Here is a 23,840-nt window from a genome sequence, read left to right as displayed (position 1 = left end):
ATTATTTCTCTGATATCTGGTAAAACAAGCCCTTCTATTCTTGATCCTTAGCATTTTCATATAAAAATTTTGGAATCAATTCATCAATTCCTATTTAAAAACTAAAACCTATTGGAATTTTTTACTGGGACTTCATGAAATAGAATGGACATCTTTACAGTATTGACCCTTCAATCTAAGAACATGGTTTATTTCTCCACTTAAGTATTTCATTAATGTTTCTCAAAGTTTTTAACTTATAAAATTTTTCAAACATACGTGAAATCAGAATGAATAGTTTGAACTCTCATATATCCATCACCCGGATTTAATAGTAATTTAACATTTTGCTATATTTGGTTTATTTTTTTCCTTTGCTGAAATATTTTTTAAAATTCTGCTATCATGATATTTGATTCCTAAATACTTTATCTCTAAATAACATTTTCTTTTATAACCATAATACCATGGTTTTATCTAACAGTTAACAATAATTCTTACTTTAAAATTCATTTGCTATTTTTTGCTAGTATACTTAAATATAAAAGCTTTTTGTGTATTGACTGCATCAAACAACTTGCTTTTATATAAACTGTCATAAAAATCTAACAATTTACTGTATTTCAATATACCATCAATTATGAGATACACATTTACATGCTATTCTTTTTTTAAATTAATTTTTATTGGAGTATAGTTTTTTTTACAATGTTGTGTTAGTTTCTGCTGCATAGCAAAGTGAATGAGTTATACATATACATATATCCACTCTTTTTTTGGATTCTTTTCCCACATAGGTCTTAAGAAAGTGCTATGGTCTGAATGTTTGTTTCCTCCCAAAACTCATATGCTGAAAACTTAACCCCTAAAGATGATAGTATTAGGAGGTGGAGCCTTTGGGACATTCTAAGTCATGAGGATAGAGCCCTAACGAGTAGGATTAGTGTTCTTATAAAAGAGACCCCATGAGATCCCTCACCCCTTTCACCATGTGAGCACACAGTGAGAAGGTCCCAGCTGTGAAACAGGAAGAGGGCCCTCACCAGAACGTGACAATGCTGCTGTCTTGTTGTTGGACCTCCAGCCTCCAGAACTGTGAGAAATAAATGTTTATTGTTTATAAGCCACCCAGTCTGTGGTGTTTTGTTATAGCAGCCTGAACAGACTAAGCCAGAAGGCTTCCAACTTAATTATGACTCATCTATTGTGAGATGTAGCCCACCCACAGAGATGTTAAATGTATTTAATGTGTCTTTAAATTGATAAAATATGGGGTATGTGGATTCTTTGGATTTTCTTTGTAGACAGTTACCTGCATATAATGAGTTTTGTTTCTTCCTTTCCCATCCTTGTAACTTTTATGTCTTTTTCTCGCCTTACAGAGCTGGCTAGGACATTTAGTACAACATTAAATAAAAACATTGGTAATAGGCGTTCTTGTGTTACTCTTCTTCTCTAAGGGAAAATGTTAATATTTTTGCCAGTAAGTATGATGTTTATTGTTTTTTGTTCTTTAGACACCCTTTATTATATTAAGGAAGTTCTCTTTCTGGATTACTAAATTTATCTTTTTCATGAATGGCGGTTAAATTTTATCAGACATTTTCTACGTGTACTGAAATGATTTTTTTTCTCCTTTTGTTTGTTAATATGGCGAATTACACTGATCAGTTCTCCAGTGCTAAACAACCTTGCATTCTTGGTATAAATCCAACTTGGAAAGATTATCTTTTAAAATATTGCTGCACTTAATTTGTCAATATTTTTGTTTAGGATTTTTGCAACTATGTTATTAAGTGAGATTGGCCTGTAACTTTCTCTTTTTTGTGCTGACTTTGTATGGTTTAGGTATCACAGTTACACTAACCTCAAGAGTTGGGCAGTACACTCTTTTCTATTAACTGAAAGAATATGATAACATTGAAATTATTTCCTCCTTAAATTTTTGGTAGTGTTCACCAGGAAAGTAAACTGTGTCTGTAGTTTTTATTTTGAACCTCTTGGTGCCCTCATGCTTCAGATGGTCTCTTATAAACAGCATATAATTGAGTGTTGTTTTCTTATCTAGCCTGGCATATTTATCTTCTAACTAGGGTATTTAGTCCATTACATTTAATGTAATAATTGCTATATTTGGGCTTAAATTTAACATCCAATCTTACGCTTTCTCTTCTTACTATCTGTTTCTTGTTTCTTTTCCTGTCTTTTCATGCCTTCATTTGAATTTTTATCATTCCTCTTTTTGTCCTCTCCTAATTTGGAAGTCATTATACCCTATTTTTGTTGGTTACATTTTTATTGGTTATTTTAGAAATTACAACATGTATTATTAACATTATACTTTCAGAATTTAATCATTATTTTTACCTTCCTCCTGGATAATGTGATGACTTTGGAAAACTTTAACTCCATTTATACCATCCCTACTGTCGTTACTGTGTACTTTAATTTTACATATTTTAACACCTACTCAAGACATTATTATTGTTTTATACAATCAGTGTTCATTTATTTTATCCAAATAGTTGCCTCTTTTTTCACTCTACATTTCTTGAATCTCAGCACCTCTGGCTAGATCATTCATTTACCTTCTACCTGAAGTACATCCCTTAACATTTCCATTAATGAAGGTCTGCTGGTGGTACAGTTTTAATTTATATAAAATATCTATTTTATCTTAATATTTTAAATGACTTACTATTTTTACTGAATGTATTATTCTAGGGTGGGAGTGGTTTTTGGCAATATTGCAGGTGTCTTCTAGCTTCCATTGACTGATGACTTCTCAACAGTAGCAATCTTAACTGTTATTCCTTTACACTTTTTTTACTCTACTTTTAAGGTTTTCCTCGTGTTGGCTTTTCTGCAGTTTCACTATGCTGTGTATAGATGTGAATTTATTTTTATTTGCTCTGCTTTGAATTAGTTGAACTTTTTGAATATGTGGATTGGTGCCTTTCATCAGTTCTGGAAACTTTTCAACCATTATCTCTTCAAATATTGCCTCTGGGACATGCTTTTTCTCTTCTCCTTTTGGTACTCAAATGAAACATAGAATTTGTTATCGTCTTACTTGCCAATATCCTTAGTCTTCTGTATTTTCCATCTTTTTTGTCTGTGTGCTGCGTTCTGGATAAATTTTTCTGACCTCTCTTCCAGTTCACTAATTATCTTTGGATGTAGCTAATCTAATTTCAGCCTTCTTTTGAGGAGCTATTTTTGGCACTTTCTAAAATCTAAGTCACTGAATATTTTCTTATTTCTGAAGATATTTCAACCTTGTATTTTTTTTTTGTTTTTTTATTTCTATATTTATTTATTTATTTATTTTTGGCTGTGTTGGGTCTTTGTTGCTGCGCGCGGGCTTTCTCTAGTTGCAGCGAGCGGGGGCTGTTCTTCGTTGTGGTGCGCGGGCTTCTCATTGCGGTGGCTTCTCTTGTTGCGGAGCACAGGCTCTAGGCGCACGGGCTTAGTTGCTCTGCGGCCTGTGGGATCTTCCCAGACCAGGGCTGGAACCCGTATCCCCTGCATTGGCAGGCGGATTCTTAACCACTGTGCCACCAGGGAAGTCCCTTTTTGTCAGTTTTTAAAGTTAATGTTTGTAACTTTCTGTGACTATATTACAATGCACATGCATAGATTTTAAAATAAAACATGGGTTTAACCTAAACTCTCACTAGCTTTGAGACTTTGGGCCAGTTTTATGAATTTTTTTTTAATGCTTGGTTTTCCTATCTCTAAAATACGGCTAATAAATCTACCTTGTATTCTTATATAAAGCAACACTTGGTGCATAAGTACTCAAAATGTGTTCACTGAATTACAGTTCTATTTTATCACTAGGATGAGGAACCAATTAGGAGGGTATTACAGTCCAGGCCAAATGTGAAAATCTGAACTGGAGTCTGGGCAGTAGAAATGGAAAAGGATTCTGGGACCTTTGGAGTAGAGTGGACAGCATTTGGTAATTAATCATATGTGGGGAGAAGTCAAAACTACTGAAAAAGGTCCTACTTGAATGAAATGTAATGAATTACCTGAAATAGAAACAGGAGAAATGGACTTGAGGGAGAATAAACAGAATAAAATTCTTAGAAGCTTTCACTGTGCTAAATTTTTTTAATTAAAATTTTAAAAATTTAGCTTCATTGAGGTATATAAAACTAAGACATTTAAAGTGTACATTGTGATGATTTGATATACGTATATATTGTGGAAGAATACTTCCCACTAGTTAACTAACACATCAATCACACCACACATTTTTTCTTTAACTTTTTTGATAAGAACATTTAAGTTTTATACTCCACTAATTTCAATTATACAATAGAATATAGTGTTATCAACAATAGCCACCATTTCACCATGTTTTACATTAGATCCTCAGACCTTATTCAACTTTAAAGTTTTGTACCCTTTTATGAACCTCTCCCCATTTCCCATCCCGCCCCTCACCCAGGCCCTGGCAACCACTCTTTCTGTTTCTATGTGTTTGACTTTTTTTTTTTTTTTCCAGATTCCACATATAAGTGATAATATGCAGTATTTGCCTTTCTCTGTCTGGCTTATTTCACTTAGCACAATGCTCTCAAGGTCCAACCATGTTGCAAATGGCAGGGTTTCCTTCTTTCTCATGGCTGAATAATATTCCACTGTATGTATATACTACACCTTCTTTATCCCTTCATCCATTGATGGACACTTAGGTTCCATACCTTGGCTATTGTGAATAATGTAGCAATGAACATGCGAGTGCAGATATCTGTTCAATATCCTGTTTGCATTTCCTTTGGATATATGCCCAGAAGTGGAATTGCTGAATCGTATGGTAGTTCTTTTTTAATTTTTTGAGGAACCTCCATACTGTTTTCCATAGTGGCTGCAACAATTTACATTCCCACCAACAGTGTGCAGGGTTCCCTTTTCTCTACATCCTTACCAACACTTGATATCCTTTGTCTTTTTGATGATTACCATTCTAACAGATGTATTGGGGTATCTCATTGTGGTTTTGATTTGCATTTGCTTGATGATTAGTGATGTTAAGCACTTTTTCATGTACCTCTTGGCCACTGTATATCTTGTTTGGAAAAATATTCAGTTCCTCTGCCCATTTTTAAATCATATTGTTTGATTTTTGCTATTGAGTTGAATGAGTTCTTTATATTTTTAAAATATTAACCCCTTATCAAATATAAGATTTGCAATTATTTTCTCCCATTCTGTAGGTTGCCTTTTCATTTTGTTGATGGTTCCTTTTGCTGTGCAGAAGCTTTTTAGTTTGATGTAGTCCTACTTGCTTATTTTTGTTTTTGTTGCCTTTGTTTTTATGGTCAAATCTAAAAAATCATTGCCAAGACTGGTGTCAAGGGGCTTACCTTTGTTCCCTTCTAGGAGTTTTATGGTTTCAGGTCTTAAGTTCAAGTCTTTAATCCATTTTTAGTTGATTTTTATGTATGGTGTAAGATAGTGGTCCAGTTTTATTCTTTTGCATGTGGCTGTCCAGTTTTCCCAACCATCCTTTTCCCACTGTGTATTCTTGGCTCCTTTGTCATAAATTAATTGACCATATGTGCATGAGTTTGTTTCTGTGCTCTATATTCTGTTCCATTGATCTATTGTCTGTTTTTATGCCAGACCACCGTGTTTTGATTCCTATAGCTTTGAAATGTAGTTTGAAATCAGGAAGAGTGATGCCTCCAGCTTTTTCTTTTTCAAAATTGCTATGGCTATTCAGGGTCTTTTGTGGTTCTGTACAATTTTTTTCTGATGTCTGATCTTATTTATTCGTTACTCTTAGAACATTGCATTTTTGACTGGACTCAAGACTTACAGGTCAAAACTCTCAGAGACATCAGCCTCCATCTCTTGGTAATCTGTTCCTGGCGTTTTGCTTTGGCTTCCTTCATTCTCTTGGCCAAAGGCATAGCATATTCTGCAGCCTCTTCCTTATTTTCCTTAGTACACTGTTTCCTCAGAGCAATACACCAATGTGTGTGTTGCACAACATGTGGAGTAACAAGACACTGAATCTTGGGTGCTTTGGTCCCAGGTTTCTCACCTTCTTTGTTTAAGGGCTTTCTCTCAACATATGGGCAAACGCTATCGTCTTTAGAGAGACTGAAAAGTTTCTGGATTCCACCAACTCTTTTGGGCCCCAGGTGACAAGGCACAGTAGTATTAATGAGTCCAGGAATATCCTTCTCCCCATTTGTTTATGATGACCAAATTGAGAACACTCAGATTGACAACTGCAGTGCAACCCTGTACAGATCTGTGCTTTCTTTCTCCAGTCCTCCTTGATCTGTAATAGGAATGCCTCTTACTTAGTAGCAGGCAGACATGGCCATGGGTCAATGTATGATGGGGTTACATCCTGATAAATCCATCGTGAATTTAAAATATTGTAATTTGAAAATGCATTTAAAACATGTAACCTGCTGAAAATCATAGCTTAGCCTAGCCTACCTTATATGTGCTCACAACACCTACAATAGCCTACAGTTGGGCAAAATCATCTAACACAAAGCCTATGTTATAATAAAGTGTTGAATATCTCATGTAATTTATGGAATACTGGAAGTGAAAAACAGAATGATTGTATGGGTACAGAACGGTTTTAAGTGTATCAGTTGTTTACCCTAGTGATCATGTGGCTGATAAGAGAGTATGGTACCATATATTGGTAGCCCAGGGAAAGATCAAAATTTGAAGTATGGTTTCTACTGAATGCACACCACTTTTGCACCATCATAAAATCAAAAAATCATTAAGTTGAACCATTGTAAGTTGGGGACCATCTATATTTACATTTACTAGTGAGATTTATGCTTTCATATGTTTTCCTGTTACTAAATAGTGTCCTTTCATTTCAGCATGAAGAAGTCCCTTTAACATTCCTTGTAAGTCTGGTCTGGTAGTGATGAACTCCTTCAGCTTTTGCTTGTCTGAAAAACTCCATCCCTTCTTCCGCTCTGAAGAACAGTTTTGCCAGGTAGAGTATTCTTGGTTTCTTTCAGCACTTGTAATATATTGTGTCACTCCTCTCTGGCCTGCAAAAGTTCTGCAAAATATCTGCTGGTAGTCTTATGGGGTCCTCTTGTACGTAACAAGTTGTTTTTCTCTTGCCGCTTTTAAGATTCTCTCCTTGTTTTGACCGCTTAATTATAATGTGTCTCAGTGTGGGGCTCTTTTTTTTTTTGGCCCTGCCGTGCGGCTTGTGGGATCTTAGTTCCCTGACCAGGGATCGAACCTGTGCCCCATGCAGTGGCAGCACGGAGTCTTAACCACTAGACTGCCAGGGAAGTCCCTGGGGCTTTGTTTTTTTGTTTTTCTAAAAATTTTTATTGGAGTATAGTTGATTTACAATGTTGTGTTAGCTTCCAGTGTACAGCAAAGTTTGTGGGGCTCTTTGAATTCATCTTATTTGGAACCCTTTGGGATTCCTGCTAAGGAAAGATTTTACCCTTTATTTCTTTGAATAAGCTTTCTGACCCTTTTTTCTCTCTTCTCCTTCTGGAATGCAAGTATCTCTTCTTCTATAATGCAAGTATCAAGTCTGCTTGATGGTATCCCATAGGTCCCTTAAGCTGTCTTCACTCTTTTTCATTCTTTTTTTTTTTGTCCTCTGGATGCATTCCACTGCCCTTTTTTTGTGTTTGCTGATCCTTTCTTCCCCATGATCTGGTCTGCCATTGAACCCCTCTATTACATTTTTTAGTTCAGTATTCTTCAGCTCTGTGATTTCTGATTGATTCTTTCTTATATTTTCTATGTTTTGGCTGAAATTCTCACATTATTCATGCATTACTCTCCTGACCATGGTGAGCATCTTTATGACCATTATTTGGAACTTATTTATCTCCATTTCATTAAGGTCTGTTTTTGGAGTTTCATCTTATTCTTATTGTTTGCAACATATTCCTCTGTTTCTTCATTTTCCTTGACTCTCTGTGTTGTCTTCTGTGCATTAGATAAAATAGCCACCTCTCCCAGTCTTTTTGTTTTGGGGGGGGTCTTCATTACATGCAGGCTTTCTCTAGTTGTGGTGAGCGGGGGCTACTCCTCGTTGCAGTGCACGGGCTTCTCATTGCACTGGCTTCTCTTGTTGTGGAGCACGGGCTCTAGGCGCGCAGGCTTCAGTAGTTGCAGCATATGGGCTTCAGTAGTTGCGGCATGTGGGCTCTAGGGCGCATGGGCTTCAGTAGTTGTGGCACACAGGCCCTAGAGCACGTGGGCTTCAGTAGTTGTGGCACGCGGGCTCTAGGGCGCGGGCTCAGTAGTTGCGGCACACATGCCCAGTAGTTGTGGCACGTGGGCCCTAGAGCACGCAGGCTCTAGAGTGCGTGGGCTCAGTAGTTGTGGCACATGGGCTCAGTAGTTTTGGCTTGCAGGCTCTAGAGCGCAGGCTCAGTAATTGTGGCACACGGGCTTAGTTGCTCTGCAGCATGTGGGATCTTCCCAGACCAGGGATTGAACCCGTGTCCCCTGCACTGGCAGGCGGATTCTTAACCACTGTGCCACCTGGGAAGTCCCCAGTCTTGACAGAGTGGTCTCGTGTAGGAGATGAACCTAGGATTCAGCCCATCAAGCTCTTGGTTATCTCTCAAACCCTGTGACTGTCTGAACCGCCTTCTTTGTTTTTAGTGGCTCCCGGGAGTTGAGGTTCTGCTAAGACCTCTCAGTGTTCCAAAGGGAACATTCTCAGTCAGTACCTAGATGCAGGCTGATTGGAAACTGAACCCTCAGGCAGCAGCTTTTCAAGTATACAAATAGACCCTTTCCCGGGAAAGACTGGAAGATGGGTGTTTCTGTCTGCTCCCTCTGTGCTGAGCAATAGGGGGATGGAACTGTTTCTTTGTACAGTCCTGTGGGATCCACAAACACAAGGCTTGCTGGCCATCAGAGGCAAGTAATCAAGAGGTGCACTCCCTGGGTAACAGCCACAAAAGCCAGGGCACCAGAGATGTGTCGAAGCTCCTTCCAGGAAGACACCAGCAACCTCGAGTGGGCAAGAGGGAGAACGCAGAGACAGAACCACCAGCTTCCCTGGTCTCCAGGGAAGATCACAGTCATCCTCTAGATGTGTGCTAAATTAGAAGCCTGACCCTCAGGCTGCAGCTTTTAAGATAAGCAAATGGGCATCTTTCAGGAAAAGGCTGGGTGATGGGCATTTCTGTCTGCTGCCCTTGTGCTGAGCCCTGGCGGGAGAGCCACTGTGAGTCCTTGCAAGCCCATTTAGAACTGTTTCTTTCTTTGCTATGGTCTTGTGGGTCTTGTGGATGCAAGCCCTGTTGGCTTTCAAAGCTAGGTGTTTTGGGGGGTCCATCCTTCAGGTGGAAGACTTGAAAGTTGGGGCACTGGATGTTGGGCCCAAACCCTTCACTCCTCAGGCAGAAGCTGGGAGTTGTGTGTTCCCTTCTGATTGTATCTCACTGTGCCAAGGGTGAGATTTATGGTGACAGTATTGTCTCAGTCTTTCTTATCCATTTCAACATGGGCATTTTCTCGTTCACGCAATGTGTAAGAGTTGCTCAGCTAGTTTCTGAACTTCTCTCTGAGGGAACTGTTCCGTGTGTAGCTGCAGATTTGGTGTCTGTGGAGCAGGCGAGTTCAGGAGCCTCCTGTGTCACCATCCTGGTCCAGAACTCGCAAAAATGTTTTCATCTGGTAATCCCAGATGTCAAAATAGTCTAAAACCTATCTATCTAGATGTATATACATACCCAAAGCTTTTTATGCTCAGAGATTACATTCATATCCAGCACTCTCTAATGATCCTAGGAATCAGTGCGTATCTAGCTTTCATTATAAATTAGCTTTAACAATCCTGAAATAGTTTGGACTAAATTAAAAATCAAAGCTTCTAGTAAGCTTAGTGTTTCCAAACTTTGGAACTAGGTGTTGAATTCCATGACACTGTTTCTAAACTCCAAGGCCAAGCTAAAAGCGGATTAAGAACTGGAATTTTTACAAGAATGGCTTTTTCTAAATTTGGAAACTTCTTGGATATTAAGCTGCCTTTTTATATCTTCTGCTTTATTAAGGCAATTTATAATTATACAATAAATTTCTAATAGATTTTAAGTGATTAGCTTTGGGGAGTGTTCAACATCTAATATAAGGGCAGAATTAGTTGTACTGAGTACATTAAAATGCATTTATTGAACATGTTTAAATTCTTTTCATGGACATAATTTTTATACCAAATGTCAATAAAAGCCAAACCATACATTAACATATTTAATATTACAAAGAGATGAAAATTCAGGAGGGTATGCCTAAAAGTCAAATTTTAGGAATTAGAAATAATTTGAGGGGCACTGTAAATTATGAGCCAAGCTCAAAAGAGATAATGCACGTCACTCTGTGACTGTGCTGTCTTTCTCAACAACAGGAAACCAGTGCTGGCATCCACTACCCTGGGCGTCCCGACCTGAGCAGAGGGCCGCGTCCTCCACCATATTATGCCTGTTGCTGTGACCTTGGGTGAATGGTTGAGATGGAGTCAAGAAGGGCATCGTGATCCTCCGTTTGTAGTCTGACTCTCTCTGTGGTGACATTTAAACACTGGAGTAAAGGGGGGACTCAGTGCCCTCAACTTTTAGGATTGACAACGTAATCAGAAAGAAGTGAAGGGCTTACAGATAAGGATAATTAATTTTTCATCTGAATTTTATTTACAGCTTGCTCTCAGTAGTCTGCTAACACCTGTATTCTGTTTATTTCCTTCCTGGATAGATCATTTAAAGAGACTTTTCCCATGAGGGGAAAGGTAATAGGAAGCTTCATTTGAAATTTTTTCCAGAAAGGATATTTAAACAAGGCTGATTGAACTAGGAGAACCATTTTATTGATGGTCTAAGTTTAAAACTATTTCAAATGTATATGTTTTCATACTTTGTGTTCTTAGAGTTTTTCAGGTGATGATTATTTTTAAAACATTATTGACTTAAATCTTACAGGACTGATGAAGTGAATCTGTATACATCATATCCATTTCATAAACAGAATGAACAGAAATGGTAAGTGACTTGCCTGAAAAGCTATAGTCATTCAGAAGTACACTGGATCTCTCTCCCAGACCTTATTTTTAAAGCACAGCTATAATGGCTATATTGAGATTTTACGAAGTGGGGTTTCATTTCATTACTCTAAGTTAATGAACAGATGTTCCAGCCATGGTTCATGGAAAACAGGAAAAGAAAACGAACCAAACCTATCTACCCGCCCCCCACACGTGATCCCATTAAGCTAGAGTTTATTGTTGATAGCTAACTAGCATACTCTATGGCTACGTAACAAAACAGGTAGTTAAGTCACTTGTTAGGTTTTTGCATAATTAAACAACTAGATGTTGTTAAGGTTCACTGATGCCCCCAGTTTACCTTCAGATGCTGTACTCGTTTTAGCTTTGACTATCCCATTCTACAAATGTCCATCATTTTCAAAATGGTAGACATTAAGCTTAACATGACCCAGCAATTCCACTCCTAGTATATACCCAAGAGAATGGAAAACATGTCCACACAAAAACTTGTACATGAATGTTAACAGCAGCATTATTCATAACAGCCCCAACATTGAAAGAACCTAAATGTCCCTCAACTGATGAATGGATAAACAAATGTGGTACATCCATACAATGGAATATTATTTGGCCATAAAAAGGAACGAAGTCCTACTACATGTACACATGCTACACCATGGATGAACCTTCAAAACATTATGCTAAGAGAAAGAAGCCAGACAGACACAGAAGGCCACGTATTGTAATTTTTAAAAAACTTGTCATTTATATGAAATGTCCATAATAGGCAAATCCATAGAGACAGAAAGAAGGTTAGTGTTTACCAGGGGCTGGGGGAGAGGAGAGGAGTGATTGCTAATGGGTGTGGGGTTATCTGGAGGGATGATGAAATGTTCTGACATTAGATAGTGGTGATGGTTGCACAACTCTGTAAACACACTGAAAATCAATGAGCTGTGCATTTAAAAGGGTGAATTTTGTGGTATGTGAATTATATCTCAATAATGCTGTTATTTAAAAAAAAAGTCATCAGTATGATTTCCTATTTCTCACATACTGGAGACCAATTAATACCATTTCCTAATGAGCAAGAAATAATGGTATACTTTATTTAGCTATAAAGAATCTGAGAATCTTGATATTAAGTATTGCTAATATATATATAATGGCTTAGAATAGTTTTATTTCACACTCCGATCAATAATGGATTTATTATTCTTATCTGGGAAAAATTAAAAGTTTAGGTAGCTACAGTCTGGAAAGAATTATTATAGGCTAGAAATTTTTTAAAAAGAGAAATATTTGTTCTCAGCAACATGAAAATAAAAACTTACAAGGAAATGACCCATGGATGACAAGGCGTGTAACAAAGCTAACATGTTACACAAAGGTTTACACTGACAAGTTTTAAAAACTTACAGCACATGGAAACCCTGACCCAAAACAGAGTCTTTATGTTCCAGTTCATTCTCTCTCCATTTTAGGTACCCTCCAACAGGCATTTCTGTGGTAAACTGGTGATGGCTCTCCCTGCAGAAGCCATCAGTGCTGCTCCCAGCATGAGCCAGGGACAGTCACAGATGACAAAAGTCACAGATCCCATCCTTTAGCCACAGCAGCTTGCTCCCTATCAATCAATCACCAGGGGCAACACTGCAAAACATAAACTGGCACATATGGAAGTTTTTTAAATCAGAAGAATCCAGTCTAGCCCTTCTTTCTTTGATTGCCACTAATGGGTTTGTGTTTTACAGAACAATATTCTGTTGCCTGCAACATACTGCAGGCCACATTAATGCCATAATGACTACATTTGCATGATTGCGTAGAGCTTAAAAAGAGAGAACACCACGTTTCTTGCACTGTATTCATGTGTGAAAACAGAAGAAGACAATTGTCAATTTTCCAGGTCTTTGGCTAAAGTGTCACAGATGAATTGTAAGGTACGTTGGTACAAAAAAGCATCCTTTTTCTTTGGCTTACAAATGTTCAAATGGTTAACGTCCACAGGAATTAGATCTCCAATGCCTAGATCTGAAGAAAACAAAAATGTCAATAAAATTTAGGTAAAATATAAGTTGCCCCCTGTCAACAGTGAAAGAGGCCAAATGGGTAGCTGTAAATGTTGATTTGGTTATGATAGAGAACCTCTTTTAAGAGGTAAAGGAACTTAAAGTTTGACTGTAACTAAACTGCATTTGACTAATCACGTGAGAATGGAGTCTCAGTAGGTGTAATTATAATTTTATGCTTTTCTCATAAAGTGTGTGTGTGTGCTGCCTACTTCCTAATTCAATAGTGAACAGAGCCTGAGCGCTGTCACCTTCAAAACGTTTACAGACTGCAGGTTATTACTAAGTTATTCCACACTTCTCTTTCTAGAGCTAATATTAGAAACTTGATAATGAGCTCCCATGCCCTGATGAAACAAATGGGAACGTCTCACATGGAATCCCTTCTATACCCAACCCTCCATGCTCACTCTACCAGGGAAGGAGATGATGTGGTGCTTGAGAGATCTGGTTGAGTTTTTGATCTTTCAGCCTAAGTCCACCTAGATGGAAGTGACAGGAGGTACTAGTGAGGCCAGCCAGGTGAGGAAGTGCACCTGGTGGTTATGAAGGAAGACAGGCCACCTGGTGACACAGAAGAAGGGGTGGACGGAATTATGACAAGGCTATGTCACTATCAGCAGCTGGTCCACAATATTAATTTTGCTTTAAGCTCCCAAAGTCATCTTTAAAAAAAGAAAACTGGCCACTGTTCTTTGAACTCTTCAGGTTCTTCAACTACCAAACAGCAATTCCTCACCCTATGGCATATTGCTTTAAGGTAAAGTCTCTTCACGTTCCACTATAGGATATCAAGCCTTTTTCATTTTATATAGATAATAAATAATGAAGTAGGACAAAACTTTTGTTATGCAGACAGAAGAACCATCTGGCAGGCGCTCCAGATACGCACCATGCCTGGCTGCCAGGAGCTCTCAGTAATGGCAGAGTGCTACCAGGACAGCACCTGACCCAGCCCCCGAAGTGATCAGAAAAGGGTCTGACAAGCAAACTAAAGAGTTAGTTAGTTAGCCAGGTGAGGGGAAAGCATTTCAGGGAGTGAAATGTATGGGCTATTTACTGTGCTCAGAGTAACACAGGAGGCTATAAGGAGAACTGAGATTTGGGCCCTGCCCTCAAAGAGCCTACAGTAGACTACAGTGCTCTACAGTAGCAGGTATTGGTCATGTCCCTCAGTCCCAGGATTAGGAAGAGACTGAACTTGAACACTAGTTTTTTCCTTCAGAATCTTTGTTGCTTGAATATCCCCCATGTATCTTCCAGTTATTTACTAAGCTTCCACACCTGTAGCTGATTTCTTTAAGGTTCCTGCAGGCAGCTACCAATCTGTTAAATGAAATGCTCCTTTTAATCTAGCTGATAGAAAAGCTCTGTATTCTTACCTTAATGCAGCAGATTTCACTGTTGAGAGCTAACGCAGAATTAGCCAATTAACCTTTGCTGTCTAATCAGTTAAATAAGAGGAGGGAAGGGGAATGCCAAGGTTAAACATTTGCAGAGAAGTTTTAATCTATGGCTTAAAAGGATAACAGAATCTAAATCTTCATAGAACTATCTCCTAAAGCTGAGAAACTGGATATAAAAGTTGACGTTTATGATTACCACCAACCAGAAAACTAAGGACAAACAAGTTTCAAAAGAGTGAATACCTGCTGATTCCAGGGGCACCACGTGGAGTTTAATCATGCTACCAATGTAGGTTGGTAGTGTTTCTACAAAACTCAGCACCTGGAAGTTTTTATCTTTTGCAAACTCCAGAAAGTCATCCTGTAGCGTTTTAAGTGCAGGAGAATCTGTAAAATTATAGAGAGCGAGATTGTAACAAGTTCTGTTTATCTAGTTCATAATAAAATGCATCAACCTTCCAAATTTAGAGAGGAAATCAGGGTTCTGATTCAAGACGGTGGCTTGTTTATTTTCTCTTCTTCCTAAGAAGCCATTAAGATGAGAGAAAAGGGCTGAAACCAATCTAGAACTTAGAGGCCAGTGTCAGCGGGAGAGTTTTCTCACATTGCTGGCTCACCAGAAGCAGTACCCAGGGCAGTTTGGCGTGTGGGACTGAGGGGTCCCCTGGTGTGCCGGCTGGCACTTCCACATCCACTCTGAAGCACAGCCTCCCATCAACAGAGCCTGTCTATAATCACAGAGCACCCGTCCCCTTCCTGTCCCCCATCCTCAAGTATCAAAGGGTGACCAAGAAGCACCGGGTCTTAGAGGAAAGCCTACCACCTAAGAGAGACAGACCAGGTGAGCAAACAGAAAACCTGGGCACAGAAGACACTTTTTTAAAAAAAACCCTCTAATTAGTATCTTTAGAATGATTTCAAAAGAAAATGGATCACAGAACAAGAAAGAGCTTGTGGAAGATAAAATGTGACTGCAACAAAATCAAATTCAACAAAAGGTTTGAAGATAAAGTCCAATTACTCTCCATAAAGCAGAACAAAGAACATATGAGCAAAAAGACAATGGTATGCTAAAGCTCAAGCCAGAGGTACCAAAATTCTGATTAACAGGTGTTCCAGAGAAAGAAGATGCTTATTAACCCCAAACAAATATAGTGCCTTATAATTAATATGAATATCTTTAAAGCTCGTGTATATTTTAACAGTTGATGATTTTCCAAACTTGTGGAGAAGAGCAGTTCTTTGGTAATTTGGAATAACACAATGCAAAACATTATGTAACTTTTAAAATTTTAACTATTTAAGATAGTGTTAAAATTATTATATTTCTTAAGCAGATAATGGCTTAAGAACAAAAAGGGAACGTATCAAAGAAAAATTAACCCCAAACTAAAAAGTTTCCATGATAGTCTAAACACAATTGATGTACAAATAGTAAAATGAGGTAATACAGTCAAGTTAAAACTGTTAGTCAAGACTGTTTTCCTCCTTCTCCTGTATAACTGGTGTTAATACAATGCCAATCCCCTTTTGAAAAAAAGTATTACCCTTGCTGAGTTCTTTGACTTCCAAAGAGGGAAAGAGAAGATAGCGAATATTAACAGAGTATTCAGCCAGGTGGGATCCATGATGAGGGACGCTATAAAAAATTATTCCTCTGGTATTGTTTATAATAGTACTCATTTCTGGCTTCTTAGAGGCTTCCAACAGCATCTTTTTGACAAGAAGACCTAGCCATAGAGAAGAAAAACAATGCATAAGCTATTTTCCTTCCCTTATTAAAAAAAAAAAAAAAAGGCAAACAAGAAATACAGAAAAAGAGATGCTTTCTTTAAAAAAGTTTAAACAATAATTCTCTGTAGTCCAACAAACAGGGCCTTAAAATATTAACACTTAGTAATGCTCCCAATCCTCTAAAATATATAGCACAAGACTACGAACAGGTAAGATTCTAGAAACTCATTTGTAAAGCAGATGTTACATCACAGGATGCACTCTCCCAGAGAAGAGAGGCACTGCAGGTTGGGTGTCCATCAATGAAGTGCGTACACAGCAGCCCACTAACGACCACTCCATTAGGACGGTACTAGTATTTAAAAAACACATAGTCTCACATATCCAATGGGGAGAAAACAAAGCTGCTGTGGGAAAATGCACCTAGGAAGGCACCTTCTTTTCTGTCCCCCAACCTGGGCTTGGAGCTGATAGGGAAACACAAAGGTAACATGGATGGTAACAGTTGGTCTCTGAGGATACAAAGGGCTACCTCCACCTTTCTCTCAGCAAAAAGCCCAGACTCAAGAGTCAGCAGTCCTGAGCATTTTATCAGATAAACTAGGCCAAGGGCTGCTGAAAGGCCCCCTACAAGGTGGATGGTGAACATTTAGCACTGGACTGGGAGTGGGTTGGAAGAAGCACGGGTTGTGGCTTAGCAAGCAAGCCCTGGGACCAAAGAGGGGACACATATGATCACACCGCCACTTCTGCAGGCTTGGGCGAGGGGTAAGCAGGCATGCAGGGAGCTGGGGCTGTGGGCACAGGAGCAGTGACGGACTCTGCGGTGGATGGAGAAACAGGAAGAAATGGGGGGCCCTGGGACCAGCCAGGAATGCTGAGAGATATTTATAAGTTGGGCTTACATACGCCATGGACAGCTTCTGATATTTACTCGTTATCATGCTTAGTGCTTAATGAAAGCATTAAGTTGTCAAACTCATTTTCTTTTTATATGGTTTTTTACTAGTTGTCCCCTCCTAGAAAAACAAATAGCATGGAAGGAGCCATAGCCAAAAACATTAACTTAGGGGGGAAAAGGGCTACCATTAAATAAAACAGAGAGCTCGCATGGCTGACAACCTCACAATGCTGGCTTGGCAACAATGAAACATACTTACCTCCCATGCTGTGTGATACCCAAATCACTGGCCTATCCCCAACACCAGCAGCTCTGAGCTTCCTCAGAAGTTCGTTGCTCCTGAATGCAATGGACTTTCTGAACAAAATGAAAACAGCGGGTATGACAGAAGGCTATTGATTCCCCCTGCCCCAATTTTGCTATCCACTTTTTAAGGCAAGATCTTTTGTTTACTGGACCAATTCTACATGCTACATTCTGGAGTCAGGAATACCTCTATTCTCTCCGGTTGATTCCTGCAATTGCTCATTCCCCATTTCTAACTTAGTCACACTGGCATAGGTGGGAATATTTACGAAACAAGCATTGTTTAGGCATCTAATACGTATCGGGCAATTTTCACGGGTCAAACTTGGGTCTTATCCCATTGCCCCCACCACTTAGGGTGTGCGTCCCTCCTCATTAGGTGGCCTGACAAGACAAGGATCAGCAGAGACCATGCTGTCCTTGGCGAGTTCACCTGTGGAGTCAGCTGTCATTGCTGTTTAGTTCTACTTGTATTTATGTTACAAACACTAAGCTTTCATCATTTTGGTTTGTTACTTAGAAACAGCACAAAGCTATTAGAATCAGACTTCAAATAAGTAATTTTCAAACTAAAAGGGAACTTTAAAGCTGTCTGGTCTGGTAGTTTTAAACTGTGTATCTGGAGAATCCTTTCTTTGAAATAAAGGTTTATGAGAGCTCCTCTGGGTGAACTGGGGAAGGAGCCCTGGGGTCTTGCCCGCTGACCCTCAGCACCATTCCTCTGGCACCTAGGTGGGGTCATTCATATATAACACTCAGTTTGATAACACAGATCAGACCAACTCCCTCCATTTGTAGACCAGACTTCCCAGACCAGTTTAATGACCTAAGATGGCTAGTGAGTCAAAGGCAGAACTGGCTACAGTCTAGGTCCTGAAGCCCAGAAATCGAGCGCTCTCTCCTGTATATACAATTGGCACATACGATGTACAAGTGACATAAGGAGGCTACATTGCTCAGCGTCTCTCTTGGCTTCCTTTAGGTGGTATGCTTGTGAACACAAAAGCCAAAAGCCTCATGTTTACTTCCAGGAATTAAGGAAACTTTGCTCTCGAATCCATGGTCCTTACTATGAGAATAGTTTTAAGTGAACCATGTTAGGAGCCCAACATTGACACTATATCTAAGCCTTATACAGTTTCATTATTTATAGCTAACTTCCTCTAGAAGGAAGAGAAAAAAGGTTAGGTTAGTTTTCCATAAGAAAATCCTGTCTGTGGCCTCAAAGATAAAACCCCCCTCCAACACAGAGGCCCATGTGTGGCCTGGACCTTCCCCCTCTGTTACCTTTCCACAGGGCACCTTGCTCTCCAGTCGCTAAGGCTGGTGTCATACTCCACAGATATAATTCGGAGAGCGGGACAGTCTCTTGCTAACCACGACTACGTAAAATAAAAGGTACAAAAGGGAAGATATGAATTTCCACTGTTCCACTTATTTCCTAGCAATTGAAATTCGTAACTAAAGGACTCTTGTAATACTGACAACTAGTAAAAGACCGCATTGGAGTAAAGTGTAAAGGTGACTAGAAAAATAACTCCAGCATTTTATCTTTTTATATCTCTGCTCATAAGGTGATATTGCATAAGGTCTAGGCAGGTTTCAAGAGAATATTCTCAATTTTAATCTGCCATAGCCAAAAGCAAGGCCTGTTTTTGGAGTCTAGATCAAACTGGCTTTTTGAAAGCGTTTAACAGGAAGCCGTGACCTCAGGAGAGACAGAAGAGTGTGGCGGAGGCTGGAGATGTGACCTGAGGACTCAGGTGCTAATTACAGTCACAGTTCTGTCTCTGTGGACCCGAGGTTTATCGTCGTCTCCGTATTTCAGTGTCACCAGAGAAAGAGCGCCAGCCACTCTCTGCTGACCAGCCCTTGTGCAGGCGGACAAGCAGCGGTGGGGCAAAGCCCCAGGAGCTACTGATACATATTCACAGCGTCAGTGTTCACTGAGCTTCAGATAGATTTCATTCAATAAATTAATGCCAAAGTTTAGGCTCTTTAGAAGAAATAATGTCAAAGACATCCAAAGCAGAATTACTTCTTCAAAGTCTTTCTATAATTATCAAAATCACAGAACTAGCCAAATGTTATTAATATATTATTTATTGAATTATATATATATAGTTTTTGAATTATATTTTTCATGGAAGTGAACTATTACTGGCCCTTGCCCTTTGCCCGTTTTTTACTTAACAGAATACTCTTTTAGAGTCACAGGATGTACCCTATATTATACAACACAGAGTGATAAGCCCAGTTGTTCATGTCACATATTATAAGTGTCCCTAAGGAAAAGAAAAACTGCATGGAAAAAAAATCCCGGTAAAAAGAGAAAAGTAAGCATGTCACCATGAGGACTCTAAAGGCCAGGGACCCAGCAGTGTGTCGGGACAGGGGTGGCCTACCAGCGGTGGCTGCCTCCTTACCTTGGGCCAACATGTTGTATACTTGCTTTCATCCTCCGAAACCTTTTCGGTTAAATTCTCATCACTGTCCTGCTGCCGCCACGTTTTGAACGCTGCTCCCATAAGGCCGTGAATAAACAGGACATCTGCTTTAATGGGCTGACTAACAGGGGAGAGGGTTTTTAAAAGAAGCAGGAAAAATGCATTATTACTTTGATAAGAATCTACACAGCACTCTCTTTGGATGGTGCTTATTTTAGCAGGTTTATATGACATAAAATAAACTTAATTAAGGCAAGCTTTATAAGCACAAGTTTGCTGAGGAGCCCTAAAGGAGTTCTGGCCAAGACATATATGCAGTGTGCTCACTGCTGTCTCTGTAAGGATGGAAACACAGCTAGGCAGGCAGACCAACCAGAATCAACTGTAATGCGCTTAATGATCAATGAAGTGACAGATGTCATAGATTATCCTCCAAAGAGTTCCATGAGAATATTACACAAATCAATAAAAGTATTTAAGAAATTAAATCATATGCTAGTGTAGTTTCGAACTCAGTATGTATGAAAAAGATTGTTTTTATCAGGGAAAATGATGTTTATCAGAAACAGAGCAAATGAGATTTTAAAGTAACATATTCTTTCTTTGTATATGACGTTTAAAAAATTTGCAATAGTATATTATTTGTAAGCTATTTATAATACACAGCCAATTATGTAACACATATAAAATACATTACCATATTATTTTATTTACAAATTAGAATTAACCAGGAAATCTATTTTTCAAGTTAAAAAAAAGTTCTTGCTATTTTCTGAGGTATTAAAGTGCCTGACAAAAATCTAAGAAATGTGTAATTTTTTCATTGTGGTCCTTTCTATGTTTATTGTCTTAGCAATGATACAACTGGAAATAGTGACCAGAAATAACCTTAAGAAAACAAACAAACAAACAAAAAAAGAAATAACCTTAAGAAGGAGTATGAGTCAAATTTATTACAACTTATTCCTTCCAATACATGCTTTTATAACCTCGCCTAACCTTTCTCTAGTCCCTTGAGTTCTAGGCCCAGGCTGATTTGGTTGCCTGAATATAATAATGTCCTAGCTCCTTCTCATCTAGATCAACCTCTACAACCCTAATCAGTTAATAACTTAGATTTATATGAAAAATGTAATGAAACAAAGAAGAAATATGCATTACAGAGTTTATGTGAGACACGTTATAAAAGGTGAATGCAGCCTTCCTGAAGGTAAGCCGCTGGTATAAAATAACCCTGGTAATTTAGCTAGTTCCATACTTTCATGACAGCTTGCAATTCTTCTGAGGTTACTAGGGGCAAACTGTTTCAGTAAATTAGGTATTTGACTTATTTGTAAGGTATTTAACTTATCTAAATTATGCAGAAAGAAGTTAGAATATTAAGCCCTCGAAGCATTACGTCCCCACAGGGACAAAGCGGCTCTACCCTGCCTTCTTACCTTGTGCGGTACTGGGGGTGCAGCACATACACGCCGTCCTGGTACTTATCTTGCACAGTCTCTCGGTCTAGATTAGCCAGGGTTCTGGCGGCATGTGAGGCCTCCATAATGTCGTGGGACTTTATTGCTTCTACCAGTATGGAAACCCAGCCTGGAGAAAAGAACATATTCCCTAAACACCAGCACTAATCCGTCTCAGACTGTTGAGAGGTTTCAGGCTGAAAATGATGGGAGGAAGGCAAACCTCAGCATCTGTCTACGAGAAAAAGCCCGACCACCACAATTACATTCTTCCCTAAGGCCCTCTGGGTCCCACAACACAATGCCATGATGTCCCCAGCCAGGTACTCCTTAGGGATCTCAACGAAGGTTAAGAGCCATTTTCTTTATTTAGAAAATCTAACAAAAGTTGTAATTACTAGAGATGAGGCCACAAATGGTAAGAAAATGTCATATTTTGCTTTAGCAAAAATTATTAAACTCAGTGAGTTAACACTAGTTACTTCATTCTGATTGGCAGTCATATTAGCAGCCCTTAATACACATGAGTAAGTTGTTTCTTAATCATGAACTTGTTTGACAGACAAAAATCTTATAAAACCTGAGGTTCAGGAAGGAAAAACATTTTTTTAAATTGAAGTATAGTTGATTTACAATGTTGTGTTAATTTCTGCGGTACAGCAAAGTGACTCAGTTATACCTACATATACATTCTTTTTAATATTCTTTTCCATTATGGTTTATCTCAGGATATTGGGTATAATTCCCTGTGCTATACAGTAGGACCTTGTTGTTTATCCATTCTATATGTAACAGTTTGGAAAAACTATTTCTTAAAGGGGGACAAAGAAATACTTTGTGCAGTATAATTTCATTTATTTTTTACATTTTTGTTGTTTAAAACAATGTATTGCTTTATGAACATAAATATGTAGGCAAAGTTTATGCATGCGCGTGCGTGCACACACACACACAAACCCACAAAGATCTACAAAGAGGCACCAAACTATTAAATAGTCACTGCCTCTTAGGAGGGAGCTGGGGTTGGGGAGGGCTCTGTATAAAGGTGGGTTTGATTTTTTGCTGTATCTGTGTTCTCCAAAGTATTTACAATGAGAGTCTATTCATGTATTATTTAATTTAAAATAAAACAAAATATGGGCTTTGAGGTCAGAGAGACTTGGGCTCAAATTTCTGTCCCTTGCTTACTTGCTATGGAAACTCAGTCAAGCTACGTGGCTCATTTGACCTGAAGGAAGGCTCTAATAAGTTAATCTACATAAGAACTGCCATTTCCAAGCGCAGCAGGTGCTCAATAGAGAGCAGCTTGTTCTCGTGTCATCCTCCCACTTTCTGTGGCAAAAGTGTTGAGAATCACTGTGATGATAGGAGGCCATTATTTAATAATCCAAAAGAAATTTCAGACCCAATAATTCTTTAACAATATTCTAATTTGTAATATTAGAAAATCCCTCTTAAAAATCTGTTATAGAATGCTTTATAATAATTAATGTTTTAAAATTCTACCTATAGAGATATACAAGTATGTTATTGGTATGTACAAAAATATGGCTTTATTTTTAATGGAGTCACAAGAAAGGAAACAGAAGAGAAAGCATGGCACAAGCCATTTCTACAGTATTTTTTAGTTGGCAAAGTATTTTTACAATGCCTGAGATGCTTCACCTAATGTTCCTTGGAAAACTTGTGTCTTTCTTAAATATTTACTGTTTTTTAATTACATAACTTCTGAATACATTTTAATTGTAAAAATAAACAAACAAAAATAGCATTTAATAATGAACATCCCACTTTAGCACTCCCATCATTTCCCAATTCCCACTTATATCCTCAGAAGTAATCAAAGTTAAAAGTCTGGTGGACACCCTTCCAAACCTTTTTAAAAATTCAGTTACATACCTATAATTTATACATATACACTATAGCTCCATATGCTTTTTTTTTGTTTTTTTTTGCCTAAATGGAATTATATTATTCCTACTGGCCTGTGACTTGATTTTATACTTCAGCCATGTACACAGACCAGTTACCAATAATGAAATTGAATCAGTAATAAAAAAAAAACTCCCAACAAACAAAAGTCCAGGACCAGATGGCTTCACAAGTGAATTCTACCAAACATTCAGAGAAGCATTAACACCTATCCTGCTCAATCTGTTCCAAAAAATTGCAGAGGAAGGAACGCTTCTGAACTCACGCAAAAAGGCCAGCATCACCCTGATACCAAAACCAGACAAAGATATCACAAAAAAATAAAATTACAGACCAATATCACTGATGAACACAGAAGCAAAAATTCTCAACAAAATATTAGTAAGCTGAATTTGATGATACATTAAAAGGATCATACACCATGTATCAAGTGTGATTTATCCCAGAGATGCAAAGATGGTTCAGTATCTTCAAATCTATCAGTGTGATACACCACATTAACAAGCTGAAGAATAAAAACAATATGATCATCCCAAAAGATGGAGAAAAAGCTTTTGACAGAATCAACATCCAG

General features: G+C 38.5%; 1 protein-coding gene and 1 pseudogene across 1 annotated transcript in view; both read right to left on the bottom strand.

Annotated features, from left to right (window-relative positions):
- Window positions 1–3,685: 3,685 nt before the first annotated feature.
- Window positions 3,686–6,342, bottom strand: LOC103013664 (40S ribosomal protein S6-like; annotated as a pseudogene).
- SERAC1 (serine active site containing 1) overlaps window positions 6,342–23,840 on the bottom strand; it is an 86,582-nt gene continuing 69,083 nt past the window's right edge. The window contains exons 11-17 of the mRNA XM_057527857.1: window positions 21,314–21,464; window positions 19,854–19,995; window positions 18,715–18,809; window positions 17,381–17,478; window positions 16,034–16,216; window positions 14,730–14,873; window positions 6,342–13,042 (exon numbers count right to left, since the gene is read on the bottom strand). Of these exons, the coding sequence (XP_057383840.1) occupies window positions 12,906–13,042; window positions 14,730–14,873; window positions 16,034–16,216; window positions 17,381–17,478; window positions 18,715–18,809; window positions 19,854–19,995; window positions 21,314–21,464 (950 nt within the window). The 3' untranslated portion in view covers window positions 6,342–12,905. The remainder of the gene's footprint in view (window positions 13,043–14,729; window positions 14,874–16,033; window positions 16,217–17,380; window positions 17,479–18,714; window positions 18,810–19,853; window positions 19,996–21,313; window positions 21,465–23,840) is intronic.

Source organism: Balaenoptera acutorostrata, chromosome 14 (genome assembly GCF_949987535.1).
Source record: "Balaenoptera acutorostrata chromosome 14, mBalAcu1.1, whole genome shotgun sequence".
Lineage (NCBI taxonomy): Eukaryota > Metazoa > Chordata > Mammalia > Artiodactyla > Balaenopteridae > Balaenoptera > Balaenoptera acutorostrata.
This window is presented reverse-complemented; position numbering and strand designations above follow the sequence as displayed.